The sequence below is a fragment of the Lichenostomus cassidix genome, chromosome 9 (assembly GCF_008360975.1).
Source record: "Lichenostomus cassidix isolate B80296 chromosome 9, HeHo_3.0, whole genome shotgun sequence".
Classification (NCBI taxonomy): Eukaryota; Metazoa; Chordata; class Aves; order Passeriformes; family Meliphagidae; genus Lichenostomus; species Lichenostomus cassidix.
The window spans coordinates 5,320,848-5,336,796 of NC_139490.1; the positions used below are offsets into that span (position 1 = coordinate 5,320,848).

Genomic DNA, 15,949 nt, shown 5'->3' on the forward strand with positions numbered 1-15,949 from the left:
AGATTCTTCCTGGCTCTTCTGTGTTTTCTGGGGTAGAAGATATTTCAGCATTCAAGTCCATATTGGCTTGAAAATCCATCTCCATATTAAATCACTGTATTTCATACAGTAAATCTGTTCTAAAAGCTTACATATGTGCCTGGAATGCAAGCTGACCTACTTAAACCACAGCCCTTCCCAGCTGTGCTAGATGGATCTAGAGATGAGTGTTCATCTTGCCAAAACCTAAACCCATTTTGTAAGAGGTTCTTTCTCTAAAAGAGTAGAGTAAGGATAAAATGGTGATTTTTTTTTTTCTATTTAGAGTTGATCAGCTTTTGATTTCCTGAATTAGGTTTCCAGACTCTGTGCTTGCTAATGTGATCTCAGAACAGTGAGATTTACTTCTTAGTGTGCAAGATGGAGTTCAGTATTAGTTAGCATTTATAGCCTCAGTTCTCTTGCTGACAAAGTTTCTTCATCCCCTCACTCTTCCATTCTCCTTTTTTAAGCTGCTTACTTTTGTCACGCAATTTTTCCTTTGCTTTCAATTATAACTACAAGATTCATCAAAAGTAGGGGTGGTAGAAATGAATTGTGAAGAGATTTTTAAGTGAAACAAACAGCATCTTTAAAAAGCACTCATTTAATTCCACTGTTTTCCTAAATAATCAAGTGGATCAAAGGGCAGGGGAATTGTTTAGCTTTTTATTCCATCTTGTATACATTGCATTACTATCATTTATCAGCCCAAATTACAAAATATCATCTTCTGTGCATCAGACATTTATAATAGTTTAATTTTGTTTAATATGCACCAAATCAGAAGGAAACGGGAAACTAATCCCTCTTTTTCCTACCTTCTGCAAACCAACTTCATAGTAATGTGTCTGTGGCCTTGCAGTCTGTGCACTCATCCTTCAGCTGCTGAAGTCTGAGTAATTATTTATTTTCTACAGACTTGTATTTTCATTAACTAGGAAGTCGAAAAGATTAGAAGTGAATCAGGAGGCCATTGCTGATTTTGATTGCTAACATTTATGTTTTGAGGGTTGGTTGCTAAAGCTCTGGGAGTGAAAACTGAGGAGCAGGAACTGATTAGAAAATGGAATTTAAAGGAACTTAAAAAATTGCTTTTTGACAAAGCACCTGTTTTCTGTGGAGGGAAGAATACTTCTGTGAGGCAAGTGGTCTTGTTTCAGCATACCCAATCAGGATTTTGAGACTGAAGGAGAGATGTTGAGTTTTCTTATGGTTGTAAAGGTGAAACAGGTCACAGATGGTGTTACATTTGTCAATCATTTCAGGGTTCATAAGTCTCAGAGAGGCAGAACAATTACCCATAATTCAGGTATTGTGAAAATAATGTATGCATTGTTAACAAAACAACAAACATTAATGAATCCTGCTTTCTTCTGCATACTAATAAATTCCCTTGGCATGTGATTTTCTCCCTCAGCAAGGGATTAGGGAGAGCCTGAACAACATGTCAGTCATTCTGCTGGATGTGCTTTTGAAAAAGGAGATTGCTCCTCTGTGCAACCATCCCCCAGCAAAGTGGCCAAGAGGAAAAACACCTCCTCTGGGATCTGGAAGACCTAAATCTTAATTCTGTTCAGTCCACGTCAGAGTTGCAGGTCAGAGTGGTGTTTGGGAGCCTTTTGTGTTCCCTTTGGTAGTTAGTTGTGATTAATGCTTAGAAATAAATGGGAACAAATATACTTCGTTTGTCACTAAGCTCCAAATTGATGTTTGCATCTGTATGAAGTTTTCTACCACAGCCTCCTTGTAACTGGAGTGCAAAAACAGTGAAAAAACTGTTTAGCACAACTAGACTTGGAAATGAAACTTGTAGAAGCTGAGGACTATGGGATGAACATCTCATCCATGATGGAATAAGTCTTTCTTGGGCTTTGCTCACTCCTCACTGCTGTCTGTGTAAGGTCTCTGCTGCTATCACTCTCTCTTTTTTTAAGCACATGATTTGCATAGACACTGAAAACCATTTTCACTGTGGGTTTTTAGACTGCTTATCCTTGCTTTTGTGTTTAGTCCATTTTAATTCTGGAAGAAAGTATTTTTCCCTGCCGTCTCTTGTTTTAATTGAGGTTGTAGGCTCAACAACTGCTTGTAATTTAGAGGCAGATCAAATAATCCTGTTCCTTTTGCTGTGCCATTTTTTTGGGGGGCGGGAGAAATGGAATAGCTGTGTTCCTCTTAAAAAAAAACAAACAAAAAAACCCCAAGCAAATAACCACCACTAACAACAAGAAATCCCAAGCACCAACAATACACAAATGAACTTTAGAATCTACATCTCTCTGGTGCAGTGAGGCAGACAGGACTGTCCCTTTTCTCCCACCCTCCTGCCATTGTTGGAAGTGAAATATTTGTTATTATCTTGTCAAAACTGTCAGCCCATGATGCCAGACAGGTGGTCACTACTAGAAACTTTGTGACCTGCTTCTGTCCTCTGATATTCTTTAAAACACTTGGTTACCAACAAGCCAAGTGTTCCTAGAGCCTGGATCAGAGTCATTTTAGCAATTGGGTAAAACAATTCTGTGTATTCCCAGTTCTTATGTTTCAGTTCTAGATATGATTTGTATTATCTGTGTAATTTCATATGTAATAAGTGTATTTATTAGTCAGGTTTTGGAAACACTGGGCCAATATTCAGAAAAAGCAAAACCAAACCCCAAAATGTGTATTCTTGTCCCCTTTGTAGAGTATGTAGAGTAGCAAAACACATTACCAATAAAGTATTACAGCAGCAGTGTTAGCTGTTGGCAATATTGCTTTGTTTGCATTAGTTCTATAAAATAACAACATTGTTGAGTAAAAAGTGAGAGTCTGGAAAGCCATTGGGCATGTAGAGGTGACCTTTGCTTTTCTGAGGGCTTTCAGTTGTGAGTGCCTCTCTCTAGCTTTGTGGAGCTACTCTAGGCAACTTGTGACAAAATTAATATTCTCTGCAAATTCTTACCAGTTTAGGTGGAAATACTCTGTTTTTAATGCCATGGAGTTCAGGCTTATAGTCATCCATGGTGTCAGCAGGATGATGAGTGATCTGCTGGCCATGGCTTCATGCATGGCATAATAACTGACTTTTCCCTTTTTTAGCCCTGATCACTATAATCATCAAATTATGTTTCTGTTCATTGACTGTCAAATGCACTCTTTAGACAAACAAATACTGTATTTGATGTGCAGTAAATACACAGAATCACTTCCTTTTTTTCTGGGCTCAGAACAAAGCCACTGCATTTTCACACTTGGGTCTTTCTGGAGAGGGTGAATGAATTAAGAGTTCCTCCTTTAGAAAACACTCAATTTAAATCATTGCACGCAGCTGAGCACAACAAACAGTTTTAGGAGAACATAAAAGCAAGAAAGGCACTTCTCACCATCAGTCATTGTTGGGAGAAGGAGTGTGAAAAATCTTGAATTTCCGTCCTTTTTGCGCTATTCCCACTTGTAGGCTTCATTTCAAGGGAAGAAGTATTTTCAGTGCTATCACTCTCATCTCTTGAATTCTTAAAAATATTTAAGAGTTAACAGAAGGTGATGTGAGAAAATGCTAGAACTTAAAACTACAAAATCCTTCTGTAGGTGCTAAAAGCCTAGAATCAAAATCTTACTCTTGGAGGAAATTGCTGGTACTCAGTGACTGAGGAGAGTTATTTTTGTCATCTTAGACTTCCGTTTTCTTTGGAATTAGTAGCTCTCTTTCTGGGGTTTGAGGGACATCTCACAGAATACACTATTGAAATTAAAAACCACCATGATTCCTGCCATGCTTGGAAGTAATACTAACATAGGTTACTTAAGGATTTCTCTTTCAAGAGATGGACAGTTTGTGTTTTGAGAGGGCAGAAATGCTTTAGATGTGTCTGTCTCATCAGTTAATTATCAAATATATTTTTCTTTGCACTGATAAATTGTTTTTCTCAAACATGTCTTTTAAAAATAGAGCAAAATCAAGCTTGTTGGAGTATAGAAACTTGGACTGAATCTTTCCAGTTTGTTGGTCTTCTCCAAGTTTGGTGGTCAAGGAGGAGGTCCTGAATATGCTCCTCTGCTGTCCCAGGAAAGGATTGTGCAGCTTAGGTATCTCTTCTCATAATAGAGACATGGTTGAAAAGCAGGAATAAACACAGACACTTTAATAAAAGCTGAATATCTGCTCTTGCACAATTGTTCCAGCAAGTGTCCTAATAGAAGCTTTCATGAAAGGCCACTTTGGGTTTTCACTCTTGAAGGAAACACAAAGCCGCCAAAGTTCTTACTCATTTCTTTGCACACAAAAAGAACTTTATTTAGTCTGTGTCCCTAAGCAGAGGAAGCTGCACTGGAACTGAGCTGAGAAGAACCTCCACCCACTGAACGGATGTTTCAGTGGAATGTTGCTCTGGTGCTTTCCAGGGAAAACTCAGTAAATTGACTCAGAATGATGTTCAGCACTGGAACTGGAAGGCAGAGAGCAGCTGGGGAGATTCCCAGGTGTTTACTGGAGTCTCACCTCTTGCTCTGACTCTGAGCTGGCCAGGGGAGCTCCAGCTCATGACAGTAAATGACAGGAGGCTGGATGAGTCTGGTGAATTGTAGAAACCACTGCCTGCAAATTTTGGGCCATGAGCTGATTATGGGGAAAAATGTAGTGATAGCTCAGTTAAGCTAACAGAAATAAAACAACAAAAGGCCTAATTTCACACCTTAGCTCATTTTTCTTCTCTCTTTGCTTTCTTGGTTGAGAGCCTTTTCTGCTTGTGGAATGGTCAATTTAACCCAACTGATTTAATAGGCAACAGTAAAGCATGAGCATTTCCTTGTAAACTCCTTCATTTCTATGAACAAAGTGAGAACTTCTTTTGGATCTCACTGTTCAGATGATTCAGGTTTGGGGGATGTCTGATTTGCCTTCTATAGCGCAACTCAGGACAGAAATATTTTTTACTTTTACTTATGTGATGCTTACCTTGAGGGGTGTTACTTCTTGTGGGGATATTCTTACTCCTAAATGAGATTGCTGTTGGAATTAGCATAGTTTGTTTCAGAAATTTTACTTGAAGGGTACACTTTACTTAGCCTGAATTATCTTGAAAAACTCATCTTCCATTTTTTTACCCTCTGTGTTTCTGTTTCAGTACTTAAAAAAAAAAGAGGGAAGAAAAAGACAATATATTTTAGTTTTTAAAACAGACTTAATTGCTTCTGGATTAAAAAAAATTCTAACTCTATTGATTACCCATTTTGAGTGTAATGCAGATGCAGATGAACGTGGTGAGCACTAATTACCTCTTTTAAGTTGCAATTGTTTGTTCCTTTAAACTAGTGCTGTGTCTTCTCTTTGATTTTCATCGTTGGCAGCTGCAAATGTAAATGTTGAAATAAAACTAACTTTGAAGGCAGAGAGACAGGTGTACTTTTTCAACAAATTGATTACAAATGTATCAGGCACCTGTTATTTGATTTACCTGGCAGAAAAGAGCAAACATTTTCTTGGGACTCAGCTGGGAGTGTGGCTGGATAAGATTATCTTCTTGTGCTGGAGAGGTAGGATAAGACAAACAAAACAACCTTTTATTTTGTTTAGAAGCCCTTTTTGTTAAACAATATTGAAGTTGCAGTGTTGAAGGAAAGCATTTTCCTTGGGGATAATCCTTGGGAAAGGCAGGGGAAGGGTGGGTTGGGTTTGAGGTTCTTAGCAGGGATTTTGCTAAGGAACACTGCATTGGCAGCAATCATTGCTCTGTCTGGTGGAGAGCTGCAAAGAGACTGCCTTGATAGCTAACATTTAGTTTTCCTACAAAATGCAAATTCAGTGGCTCTTTAAAAGCAGTTGCAAACTTTCTGTGGCCTTTGGCATTTTGTCCAAAACACCTGCCAGGAACCAGATAGAGCTTCATCTTGCTGCCTGTGTGAAAGTGAAAGGAGAGGGTGGGGAGCGAAGGAACAGCAGAGTCCAGGAGGAGACAAAGCAGCCTTGCCCGAAGCACATGTTAATCAGAGGAGATCAAAGGATATGATGTCAGTTTATAGAGAAACAGGTCAGGCAGGCCCAGGTAGCCCAGGAAGCAGGATGCTAATTATTGCCAGCAGAAAGTCAGGTATAGGGTTACAGCTGAAAGTCAGGAGGTCACAACTCACACAGCAAGCACTTCCACTGGCTGGAACAGCTCTGCTCCGTCCAGGGGAGTTGGTAATTTTCGGGAGATGGGAGAGAACGAGCGCAGTGCACCGAGTGCAGCCCAGCCAGGTAAGCACTGAGCAGGGCTGAGCTGTCAGAGCTCTGGGGCATCCTTGCTCGGCGTGTGGGAGCTCATTCTGCTGTGCTGGTGTGTCCTTGAGTGTTTTGGGGAAAGGAGGAAATCCACATCACTCATCTCCGCAATACATTATTTAAAAAAAGCCCACTGCTTGCATGTAGGAGGGCAAGGAAAGAGCTGATAAGATCATGTAAGCATTTGGCACTGTGTTGTCAACAAAGGTTGCTTTAAACTTAAGGTGTTCTGTGGATGTTGAGGTTACTGTTCTGTAGTTTAGTTAAACCTTCTGCAAGTGTTTTTTGGGTAGGAAGTGCTCTGCACAGCTATTTTGCACAAATTTCGTGCCTGTTGCACGTGAGCAGGGCATGGCAGATGCAGGGAGAGAAGTATATTGTTTCTGTTTAGCACTCCTGCCTTATTCCACGTTGATGCCTTTATTTTTTTTTTTCCTTTTGTGGGTTGTGCTGAGGTTACACCAACACATGCATGCAAAATAGCCCTTGTGGGCACTCGTGTGACTAGCTGTAAGAACAGAGTATTCTGTCCTAGGTATTTTAAATTTTCAGTAGAATCCTGAACACAACACTTCATAAATCTAGCTTAGTCCTTCTTTTGCAACATTAATGTCAAATTTTTGCTTTGAGAAAGAATGTTTTCCCAGTAGCCCTTTTTTCTTTCAACAGGCTGTTTTAACATCCCAGAAAATATTATCTTCCTGAGGAATTATTCCCTTATTTTATCTTCTTAGCATTCAGTGGGTTTTTTCCCCTGACATTCAACCCATGCTTTTCTTTTGCTTGACTTTACCAGTTTCTTCCTGGCCTCCTTCTCATGCTTTGCATACAAGAGATAAAGCTTTGTGTCTATTTTGTCTTTTGCAACAATCCTCCAACTATTGTAAAATTTGCAAATTTTTTTTGAGAGCTGGAGTGGTACCTCTCTAGTAAATGAAAAGATGTGTTACTATTTTTTCCTTGAAGTTATTCTTTATATGCATGCACACATGTAATCCAGGGGTTCAAATGCATATCTCAGACCTATATTAATAGGGAATAAATCTGTTGATGCTGGAGCTGGTTTACTTCACAGAGAACTTTTATTTCATTGCTTTTTTAATGTTTTTTTTATGTATGTTAATAGTTTTGTAGGAACTATCCAGAAAACATATGGTGGCAAATTAGATTTTGATCCAGATTTTAATATTGAAAAATGCACCAGGAATATTCAATGCTGTACAGTTCTAAATACCATTTCAGGCATGATAATGAAAGAATTGGTATTGTTTCTTTTTCTTCATTCATTGCTGTTACAGGGGTTTGTTGCCCAAAAGGTGGTCCAGTCTGACTCCAGTCTTATTTTTTTGTGCTGTAAGTGAGGAGTTATTTCACTTCTGCCAGTAGAATAATGTGAAAAAAACTGATGGAAAATATTTTCAAGCACGTTGTACAGGTTGTTTGGGAACTGTGATTGTGGTTCTGGCTTAATTCGTGCCTTTTCTCCATTAGCCTAAGTGAGCTTAGTCAAATGGAATTCCTCTTGATTTGCATTAGTGGAAATGGGACAAGAATTAAGGCTGCACAGTGATTCTGGATTTGAAATAAAAATATTCAGTGTGTGCACACATGTAAGCACACATGTACATCCCCAGTTCCATTTTTTCAGTTGCCATCAACCTGATGTACTTATTTCCATATGTGCTTGTTTTTAGAAACTGTCCCAAATAATTGGTGATTCAACTGGCGTTTTTTAAGGAAAGAAAGGTGCAAAGATTAACATTACTCAAGATACTTGTCAAAACCACCGCCAGTGAGACGACCTGGGTTTCTTTTCATGTTATTTATTTTTAGAGAACTTTTGAGCTTGTATGAATTACTAAAGGTGCCAGATTGACAGCCCTGGAGGCTGGCTTCACTTATTCATTAGCAAAAAAGACACGGCCTGGGCAGCAGGTGCACAAACCTTCTTGCTGTGCTAAACCTATGGCTTCAGTTCTGCTGTTAAAAAAACCCAAAAAAACCCTGGTTTTGAGGATCCAGGGTTTCAGTCCTGCTCCCTCCTTGTGTTTCCCTGCAGCATTTTCTCTAATGGTGCTGTGATGGTTAGGTTGGAGCACTGAAGGCTATGCAGAGCCCTTTATTTGGTTTCCCCAGCAGTTGTCAGATGGGGAAGGAGGCTCGGGGCTTACATAAGTCAGTAATTCTCGCCATCTGGTCAATCACTAAATATAAGGTCACTCTGCCGTCACAGCGTTTTTGTTTTGCACCCAGCACGGTAAGCCCAGAGAATAAATTAACTCTTGGTTCTGTTCTGTGGTTGTTTTGCTGCTTCTGGAAATGGTTCAGAGCCCTGTTCCTGCAGCCTGGGTGTGACAAGTGAAAAGAGCAAAGCTCTGAACAATGGGGCTTTGACTGCCAGCCCTGGATTGATTCATCGCTCAGGCAGAGCACTGAGAGCCCTTCAGAAATGCACTGAACTCCCTGAGAATACCTTGTATTTTGTGGTGGTTTGGGTTCAAGATCCATTCCTTCACTCGAGTTGCTGTTTGCAGTCTTCCCAGGAATTAAGCACTGTTTACTGGAGAATGTCACAATATAAGCCCCGCAAGATGCAATTACTGTAAATTTTAATTTGATGGTATTGTACGTGAGTTGTAATTGATTTTACACTGTATTGTGTTGCTGGATGTATGTAGTAGCTTTGCTGGCTGGCTAAGTGTGAATAATCCATGCTTGCCTCTGGCTCACAAAGGAGACAGGTGAATTGAGAAATTCAAGTTAAAGCAGCTTGTTCTTTCGGTTCTTGAGAGGCACAAGAGTGAGCAAGAATGAGAGAAGTCATATGAGCATTATTAATATAATGTCCTGGAAAAATTGTTGTGGTTTTTTTTTTCAGGGCCCCCTTATGTGCTGTTTATTAGCATAACTTAGGCATTTTTAGAACTGGTTTCATTATATATATATTCAGTATAAACATATGATTAAGCAACTGCATTATTTCTAAAAGCAGTTTCCAGCAAGTTCAGATTCCCTCTGTAATTAATCTGGGCTTTGGATCAGCTCCGAGTGTGTGTTCCTTAGGGTTTGTTCTTGTGTTCTGATGTTGATTTTTAGATCAATATATATGTAGTCTCATGAAATATTTACAGACCAGGTCTAAAAGAAGCAGCTACTACTTTTTGCTGAGAAAGGTGGTAGGAAAATATCAAGAGCTTACATAAAGATCCTGGTGTGCTTGCATGGAGCAGTGGGAATTGAGAAGGGAATGTCCCAGAAAGCAAATTTCAGTCTCAAATGTCTCTTTCTTGCTTCTTGGCCACCAGCTCTACCCAGCTTGCTGGGCTCCATGAAGAACAGCTTTCTTTCAAGTTTGTGTTTTTGAGCAGGACTCTGAATAATGCTAATGAGTGCTGTAATAAGCTGCAGTTATTAACTCTGGGGTTTTCTAACAAAAAGTGGTAGTTTTGAAGGTCCCTTTAAAAAGTGCTTTCTCTCCCCTTGGTGTTGGATGACCTCAGCCCTGTGAATTGAGGCACATTTGCTCTCTGGACAGTTATTCACAGAACATCATTGGGTCCCTTTTTTGGCTCTTTTTGAATGATAATAGCAAGGGTTTCCTGCGACAGCATTTCTTGCACAGCTTGGCTCTATTCCCCAACCAGGTACAGTAACAATAGGTAATTTAAAATAATTCGTTTTATTGCTGCCTCCTGTAGATTTTTGACTTTCATTTCAAAGTGGTGAATCTAGAGAGCTGGAGAAGTATGTTCTGATCACTATCCTGGTGCTGTGAAAAATACAAGATTTAAATAGTCCTGCAGAGCCATCAGCAGCTGGAACAGCACAGAGCACTCTTTTTACTTCAGCTGAAGTCATTCTAACATTTTCAGGGTGCTTTTAACTCTTTTATTGCAGGAATACCTGAGTTTTTTAGCTTTCATTTCCCAGTTGATACGTGCTCACGAATCACGGTTTGAGATTTCAGTTCCACAGAAATATTCTCACTAATATAAGCATATTAAATCTGAGAAAACTGCATAAATTGAAGCATAAGAGTGAATCTGCCTGCAATGGCGAGAATCGACCACAAAACTGGATATCAAACCCACGACTTTCAGCTCCCAATTTGCTTCATATTATTGTTGTTTCGCTGTTACAGTCCTTTCCAGTTCTTAAAGGTATGGTGCAGATGATTGCATCCTCATATGTGTGCCTGAAAATGAAACAAGATAGCAACATCTTGCTGCAATGAGTAAAACTGAAATTGAAAATGCAGTAGATGTACAGCAAAAGGATGATGTTGGCAAGGAGTCCAAAAAGTTTTCCTCATAAAGCTGCTTTAAACTTCGAAATTCTACCAAATTTAGGAATAAGCCCTTGTCAGCAGTAGGGTCTGTCAGATTGAGTGTTTGCCACTCATGGAAGCGATCCAAGGGAAGTTGTTGGTTTTTCCCCCAATACATCATTGTTCAGTGTGTGTGGTAAGGGTTATGTTTATTTTGGCTGCTCCTGTACCTCTTTTCTGAAAGTCAGTCACTTACTGGAGAAAAGCAAAGAGCAGAGGTTGGCGCGGAGGGAATATCAATGTGGCCTCAGCAGTTCAGGCAAAGGAAATCAAGTTTTATGTAAACTTCTTATGCAGATATGAACTAGTTAATAAACTAAAGAGTGCTCTGCATTCATAGCAGATCCTAACAAGGTCTAGTTTTCCCTCCTCCTTCGAGTACTGGAAGTTTTCTGCAAGTGGCTGAAAATTTTTCCATCTCTGTCCAGGGATTTCCTTCCACAGTCCAACTGGAAAAGGTGGTGATGGTGAGAGGTTTATTTTATTTGTCTTTTTCCTTTTCTTGAAAAAACAGCATGTCCTCTGATCACCATCATGGTGGGACAGTGTCCTAAATGCCATTGTGTCTTGCAGTGAGTTTTTGAGATGTGTTTTATAAAGACAAGCAAGGTTGGGTTGTTGTTGTGATGTCATTCTGATTCAGGCATTCAGAAATTCTTCTTCCTGAGTGTTTGGTTTTGTGTTGGGGAGTTTGTTTGTTTGGTTCTGTTCCCACCTCCCTCTGCCTCTCCCTCAAGGCCTGGGGCTCTTAATTAGTCTCCTGGCTGTGGGATATGTAGAACTGAGAATAATAGCTGCAAAACTGTTCATTTTGCATTTAGTCAGCAATCAGAAAAGCAAGAAAGATTGACTTCATGTCCATCAGGCAAGTAGCTAGAAACCATTGCAAACCAGCAATGAGACTTGTCATCTTCTTCCCTCTTGAGAAGAATGTGTGTGTTCTGTGTAGTTTTGGAGGCTTTTACTCAAATTTTTAAATTCTGGGTTTTTAGAGTCCACTCTCATGTTTCAGCTGGTGCAGAGCCACAGGGTACCTTTGGGCTTGCCTGGTACCAAGGGTCAGCTCTCCTGGAGTGTTGCTGCAGCTGATTCTGCCTTTTTCCAGTTTCATGTTTCTGCTTATATTTTGGTCATATCCCGAAGCTCTTCTTAGCGTTCAGGAGAATAAAAAGTATAAGCTAAAGTTAACTAAATCCATCCCTGTAGAAACTGTGATAGAAAGTGGAGCTGTGGTTTTTAGCCTGAATGTTTCTGTGAATCCATAGCGCTAGGCAGAGTTTCATAACAGCTGGCTTTGTCAATTTGTGTATATATTCATCTTTTTCTTCAAGTAGTGTTCTTAAAAGTGGCATTTCTGCTGTCTTTGTAAGCTCAGATTTTCTGTGCCTTCATAACGCAATTAATTTCACCACATTTTATTCCTGCTAGCCTTGCAAAGAGGGACTGAGTCAGAATGCATTTGTTCTTGTGCTTCATCAGCAGAAATGTTTACCAACTTTCTAGTTTTATTTTATTTGTGAAAATGCAATGAAAGTAACGGGCTTGCACTGGTATCAAGAGGGTTTAATTTGCTTGCTGGTGTTATTAGCCCTGATTGATACATGAGGAAGAAATAATCCACTTACACTTCCACTGCCCAGGGATGAGTTTTTAGGGCTAACAAGAAACAAATATATATCTTTTCACTTCTAAACCAAGTCTGTTTGACTTGAAAGTCTGAAGTTACAGCAAACCCAAGTCATGGCAGTGATGGTTGTGCAGAAGGATTGTTGTCTCTCCCTCCTTATGGAGATGATGTGTAGCTTTCCTTGATCAAATTTGCTCTCTTTGCTGTCTGTATGCCTTGGGTGGAAGAAAGCCTAGGCAGACTCTGTGGGTTATAAATATGAAGCCATTCCCATATACCAGGAAATGTAATTTAAATTACTATTTAATTGTCCAACTCCTGGCAGTACCAATGACTCTGGTACCTGGCATTCCCTCCTGGGATGCCTCCATGGAGCAAAGGCACTGCAAGCTCTGAAGGACTGGAAATTCAGTTCTCTGATAGTTCATGGGCATTGTGGCCAAACCCTGTAAATTGTAGTATAGCTTAACTAGCAGGTAATTATAGAAACCCATGTCTTCTGCATACCTGAACAACAGAATGTTTATAACTCTTGCTTTCCTGATGCAGAGAATTTTTTCCTACTTACTGTTTCTATATTTGCCAGATTACATGTAAAAAGCATAAAATCCTTTATATTATCCATAAACGTAATAACAAATGCTACACTACATAACATAGACTTAGTCAATAATTCTAGACTTAGCCTGGGGGTTGAAGAGAAAATTATTCCTGTTACAAATTTTAATTATACCATAAACTCTGGGAAATAGCTATTGATCTTCAGCATCTGGCATCAGAAATGTCGTCTGCTTTTTTTGGTTATTTAGTTTGTCAGTAGCATTGTCATATAGGATAAAAATAAAAAATGTCACAGGAGATGAAGATGTACCATATGCAAATGAGAATATTTTGGTTTGTTTATGTACTAAAAATATTTTATTGCTGAAGAGTTTTCTGTTTCTTACCAGATTTTTTTAGCTATCTCCAGAGAAATTTGCATTTGAGATGCAAGAAAGCAAATTCTAATTCTATCAAAGACTCTTTCTCACCGTGGGATGCTGTAATGTGTACAGTGTGTTTCTTGTCTTAGAGGTACATTTAAAATTGAAATTCAATTAAGTTCTCTGTTGTGGAAGAATTATTGTTTCAAGGGCCAAATGAGACAAAGACTGGAACCTTATTTCTGCATTTTTTTCCTTAAACCAGTGCTGTTGGATGATGATTGTTAGTGTAAAAGTTTTAAGTCCAGCTCAAAACAGTAACTTTGAAATTGTGATCTGCTCTGAAATCAGTGTCTCCTTGGCACAGTGAGCTCTTACCCAGATGTTGCAGAGTAGAAGGAAAAGCTTTTTAAGAAGTTTGAATTTCAGAGCAGGATGTACTGAGAACAGAACTAGAAATGCAGACCACCTTTCTAATCAACAGAAGGCCTAGAGCCAGGTGTGTTGTTTGGTGGCATGTCTGCTTATGGTTCCTGAGGTTTGATTGTAGGTGATCCCCAAAAATAGTTGTTTTAGGGGACAGGAAATACAGGATATACTCCAGTAAAACTCAAGTGTGGCTGTCCTTGTAGGCAGAGTAGCACAAAGCTCCCTTTCTTTTCCCATATCCAAAATGCTCTGAGGAGACACTGCTTGGCATGCTGCTCTTGAGGCAGATGAAGGATAATCTCCCTGTCCAGGAGAGCTGGAGCTACCCAGGGAGGTGTGGGATGGAGAGCTCCAAAGAAGTGACCCTTGGAAGGACAGTCGAGGGCAGCTCACCCCAATGGCAAAAATAACAGAGCCTCTTGAGTGCTGAGCAGCCTGTGGGACCTAAATCACTTTGTGCTTTCCCTCCAAATGTCTGAAGCAAGGAGGGAATTTGTGTGGTCCTGAGACAGATGAGTGCTGTTGGCTCAGTGCAGAGATGCAGTGAACCCCATCTTAGTGCCAAGCAACTGTTGATGCATTGATTTTAAAAGGAAGGATGTTTGTAAAGCTATATCATGGCCATAGGCTGCTCTGTAAAGGAGACTCCCTTGAGAAATACTGTACTTTTCTTCCAATTCCAGCAAGGGATGGAAACACCTCTGTCCCTTCCTGCTTGGTAGCTTCACTTAAATTCTCATCTTTTTATCTCCATGCGCCCTGTGGTGATCCACATGATACCATCCACAGCATCTGAAGTTTCTCCAACTTTGTGCACATGCCTGTGACCTCTTCCTGAAGAAGTAAACTGAGCAAAGTAGGACAAAGCTGACTTCAGAGGGGCAGCTTGTGGTGGATGCTGCCAACTCTTCGGCAGGAAATCGCTCCCTCCACGAATATCTGCCAGTGGCGTATTGACGCCTCAACCCTCCTGGCTGACTTTACTCAGCCTGGCTTTGAACAAAAGGGATGGAAACAAATACCATTGAGGCTTGCAGGCATTTGAGGTGGCCAAGCTGACAGGTTGCACTCCAGCAGGTAAACGGAAGCCTATTAAGAGCACACAGAGACCAAATGTGTTGTGTTTTTTGGGCTGGACCTCAGCGAGGCAGACAGCTGTGGCTGATTCAAGGACACGGAGCAATCATGAGGTGTCTTAAGGATTTCTGAGGCAAGTTCTGACTTAAATGTTTTCATGTAGGACTGAATGTCTAAATCAAAGCTTGCACCTGCATTCACTTTAGAGAAGAGGACCGAGGTGGCATCTCCATCTGACTGCAGAGCTCTCTCAGCAAAATTTAAAACACTGCACCATCCCCAATTTTGTGTTCTCTGAAAAGCCCTAGCACTACTTGAATAATACCTTTTTATCTGCTTTCATTTTCTAAAAAGAGTGAAATGTATGAAATGTGTGTGCAGTTTTCACAGGGAAAAAAGAAATCATTGAAATGTCCAGTTCTCTCTCTCTAAAAGCTTCCAACAGCTTCTGAACCCAGACCTGCAGTTACCCCTTAGCTGTTTAATTTAGGCCTTGTACTCTGGGAAAGTTCTGCCATTTATGTGTTGTACCATTTATTTTGGTGACAAAGGGAAGCTCAATACCTTGAAAAGGGTGAGCTCTGAGTTTTATATACTGGGATTTTTTTTGTCTATTGTTTCTGGCTGGCAGGTCAGATTTGTACTGCTGCCGTATGCAGCAACTTAAAATTCATGTTGGTGTGTCACTGCAGTTACTACACTCCAGCCACCACACCAGAAAACTATTAACTTTCAGTTAATGATAACAGAAAATGCTTTATAATAAACTGTGAAATAACCTAATCATCTGCGAAAAGTGTAAAGATTTTATATTAAAAAGCAATTAAAATTTGCTTTTTTTTGTTTGTTTGTTTCTCTTTAACAAATTGTAAGACATGCAATTAATGGGCTTTTGCTTTGGAGGGAATTTGTGTTTGCTGTAGCATGGTGTCTGCTCTAACAATAGATGACTGCCGCTGAATTTTGGGATGTTTACATGCAGGGAGAGGCTCTTTTTGGTAGGAAGAGAGAGAGGAAAGCAACATCTTGCACCCATTAAAGCTCAGTGCTATGTTGTACTCTGAAGACTCAAAGCCACAGATGGGCTGAGAAACAAGGACTTCTCTCCATTTTTGGTTGAACAACAGATTTTCTCCGCGGGCTTGGGTTGCCCCTTGTCTTGCTTTGTGCAAATCACTTTTTTTACCTTCCAGTCTGGTTGGAGATCAGCAGCAGAGCTGCCCATGCTGTGCAGGCAGCACAGGGTTAAACTCTGTCAATAGTTTCCAAGTGCCTTTATCTTCGGAAGGTAAATACGATAGCAG

At 40.0% G+C, this 15,949-nt stretch overlaps 1 protein-coding gene across 4 annotated transcripts in view; it reads left to right on the forward strand.

Moving 5' to 3' along the window:
* Positions 1–15,949, forward strand: part of NAALADL2 (N-acetylated alpha-linked acidic dipeptidase like 2) — a 394,159-nt gene that overhangs the window by 88,002 nt on the left and 290,208 nt on the right. Inside the window, exon 1 of one of the 4 annotated variants that reach the window (XM_085069060.1) lies at positions 5,451–5,535. The exons of 2 other annotated variants lie outside the window; for them this stretch is intronic. Coding sequence is in view for 1 of the 2 variants with exons in the window: in XM_085069056.1 (XP_084925182.1) it covers positions 6,196–6,238 (43 nt within the window). In the remaining variant the exon portion in view is untranslated. Of the gene's footprint in view, positions 1–5,450; positions 5,536–5,815; positions 6,239–15,949 lie in introns of those variants that run through there. One more of the 4 variants, XM_085069056.1, reaches the window with a different exon arrangement.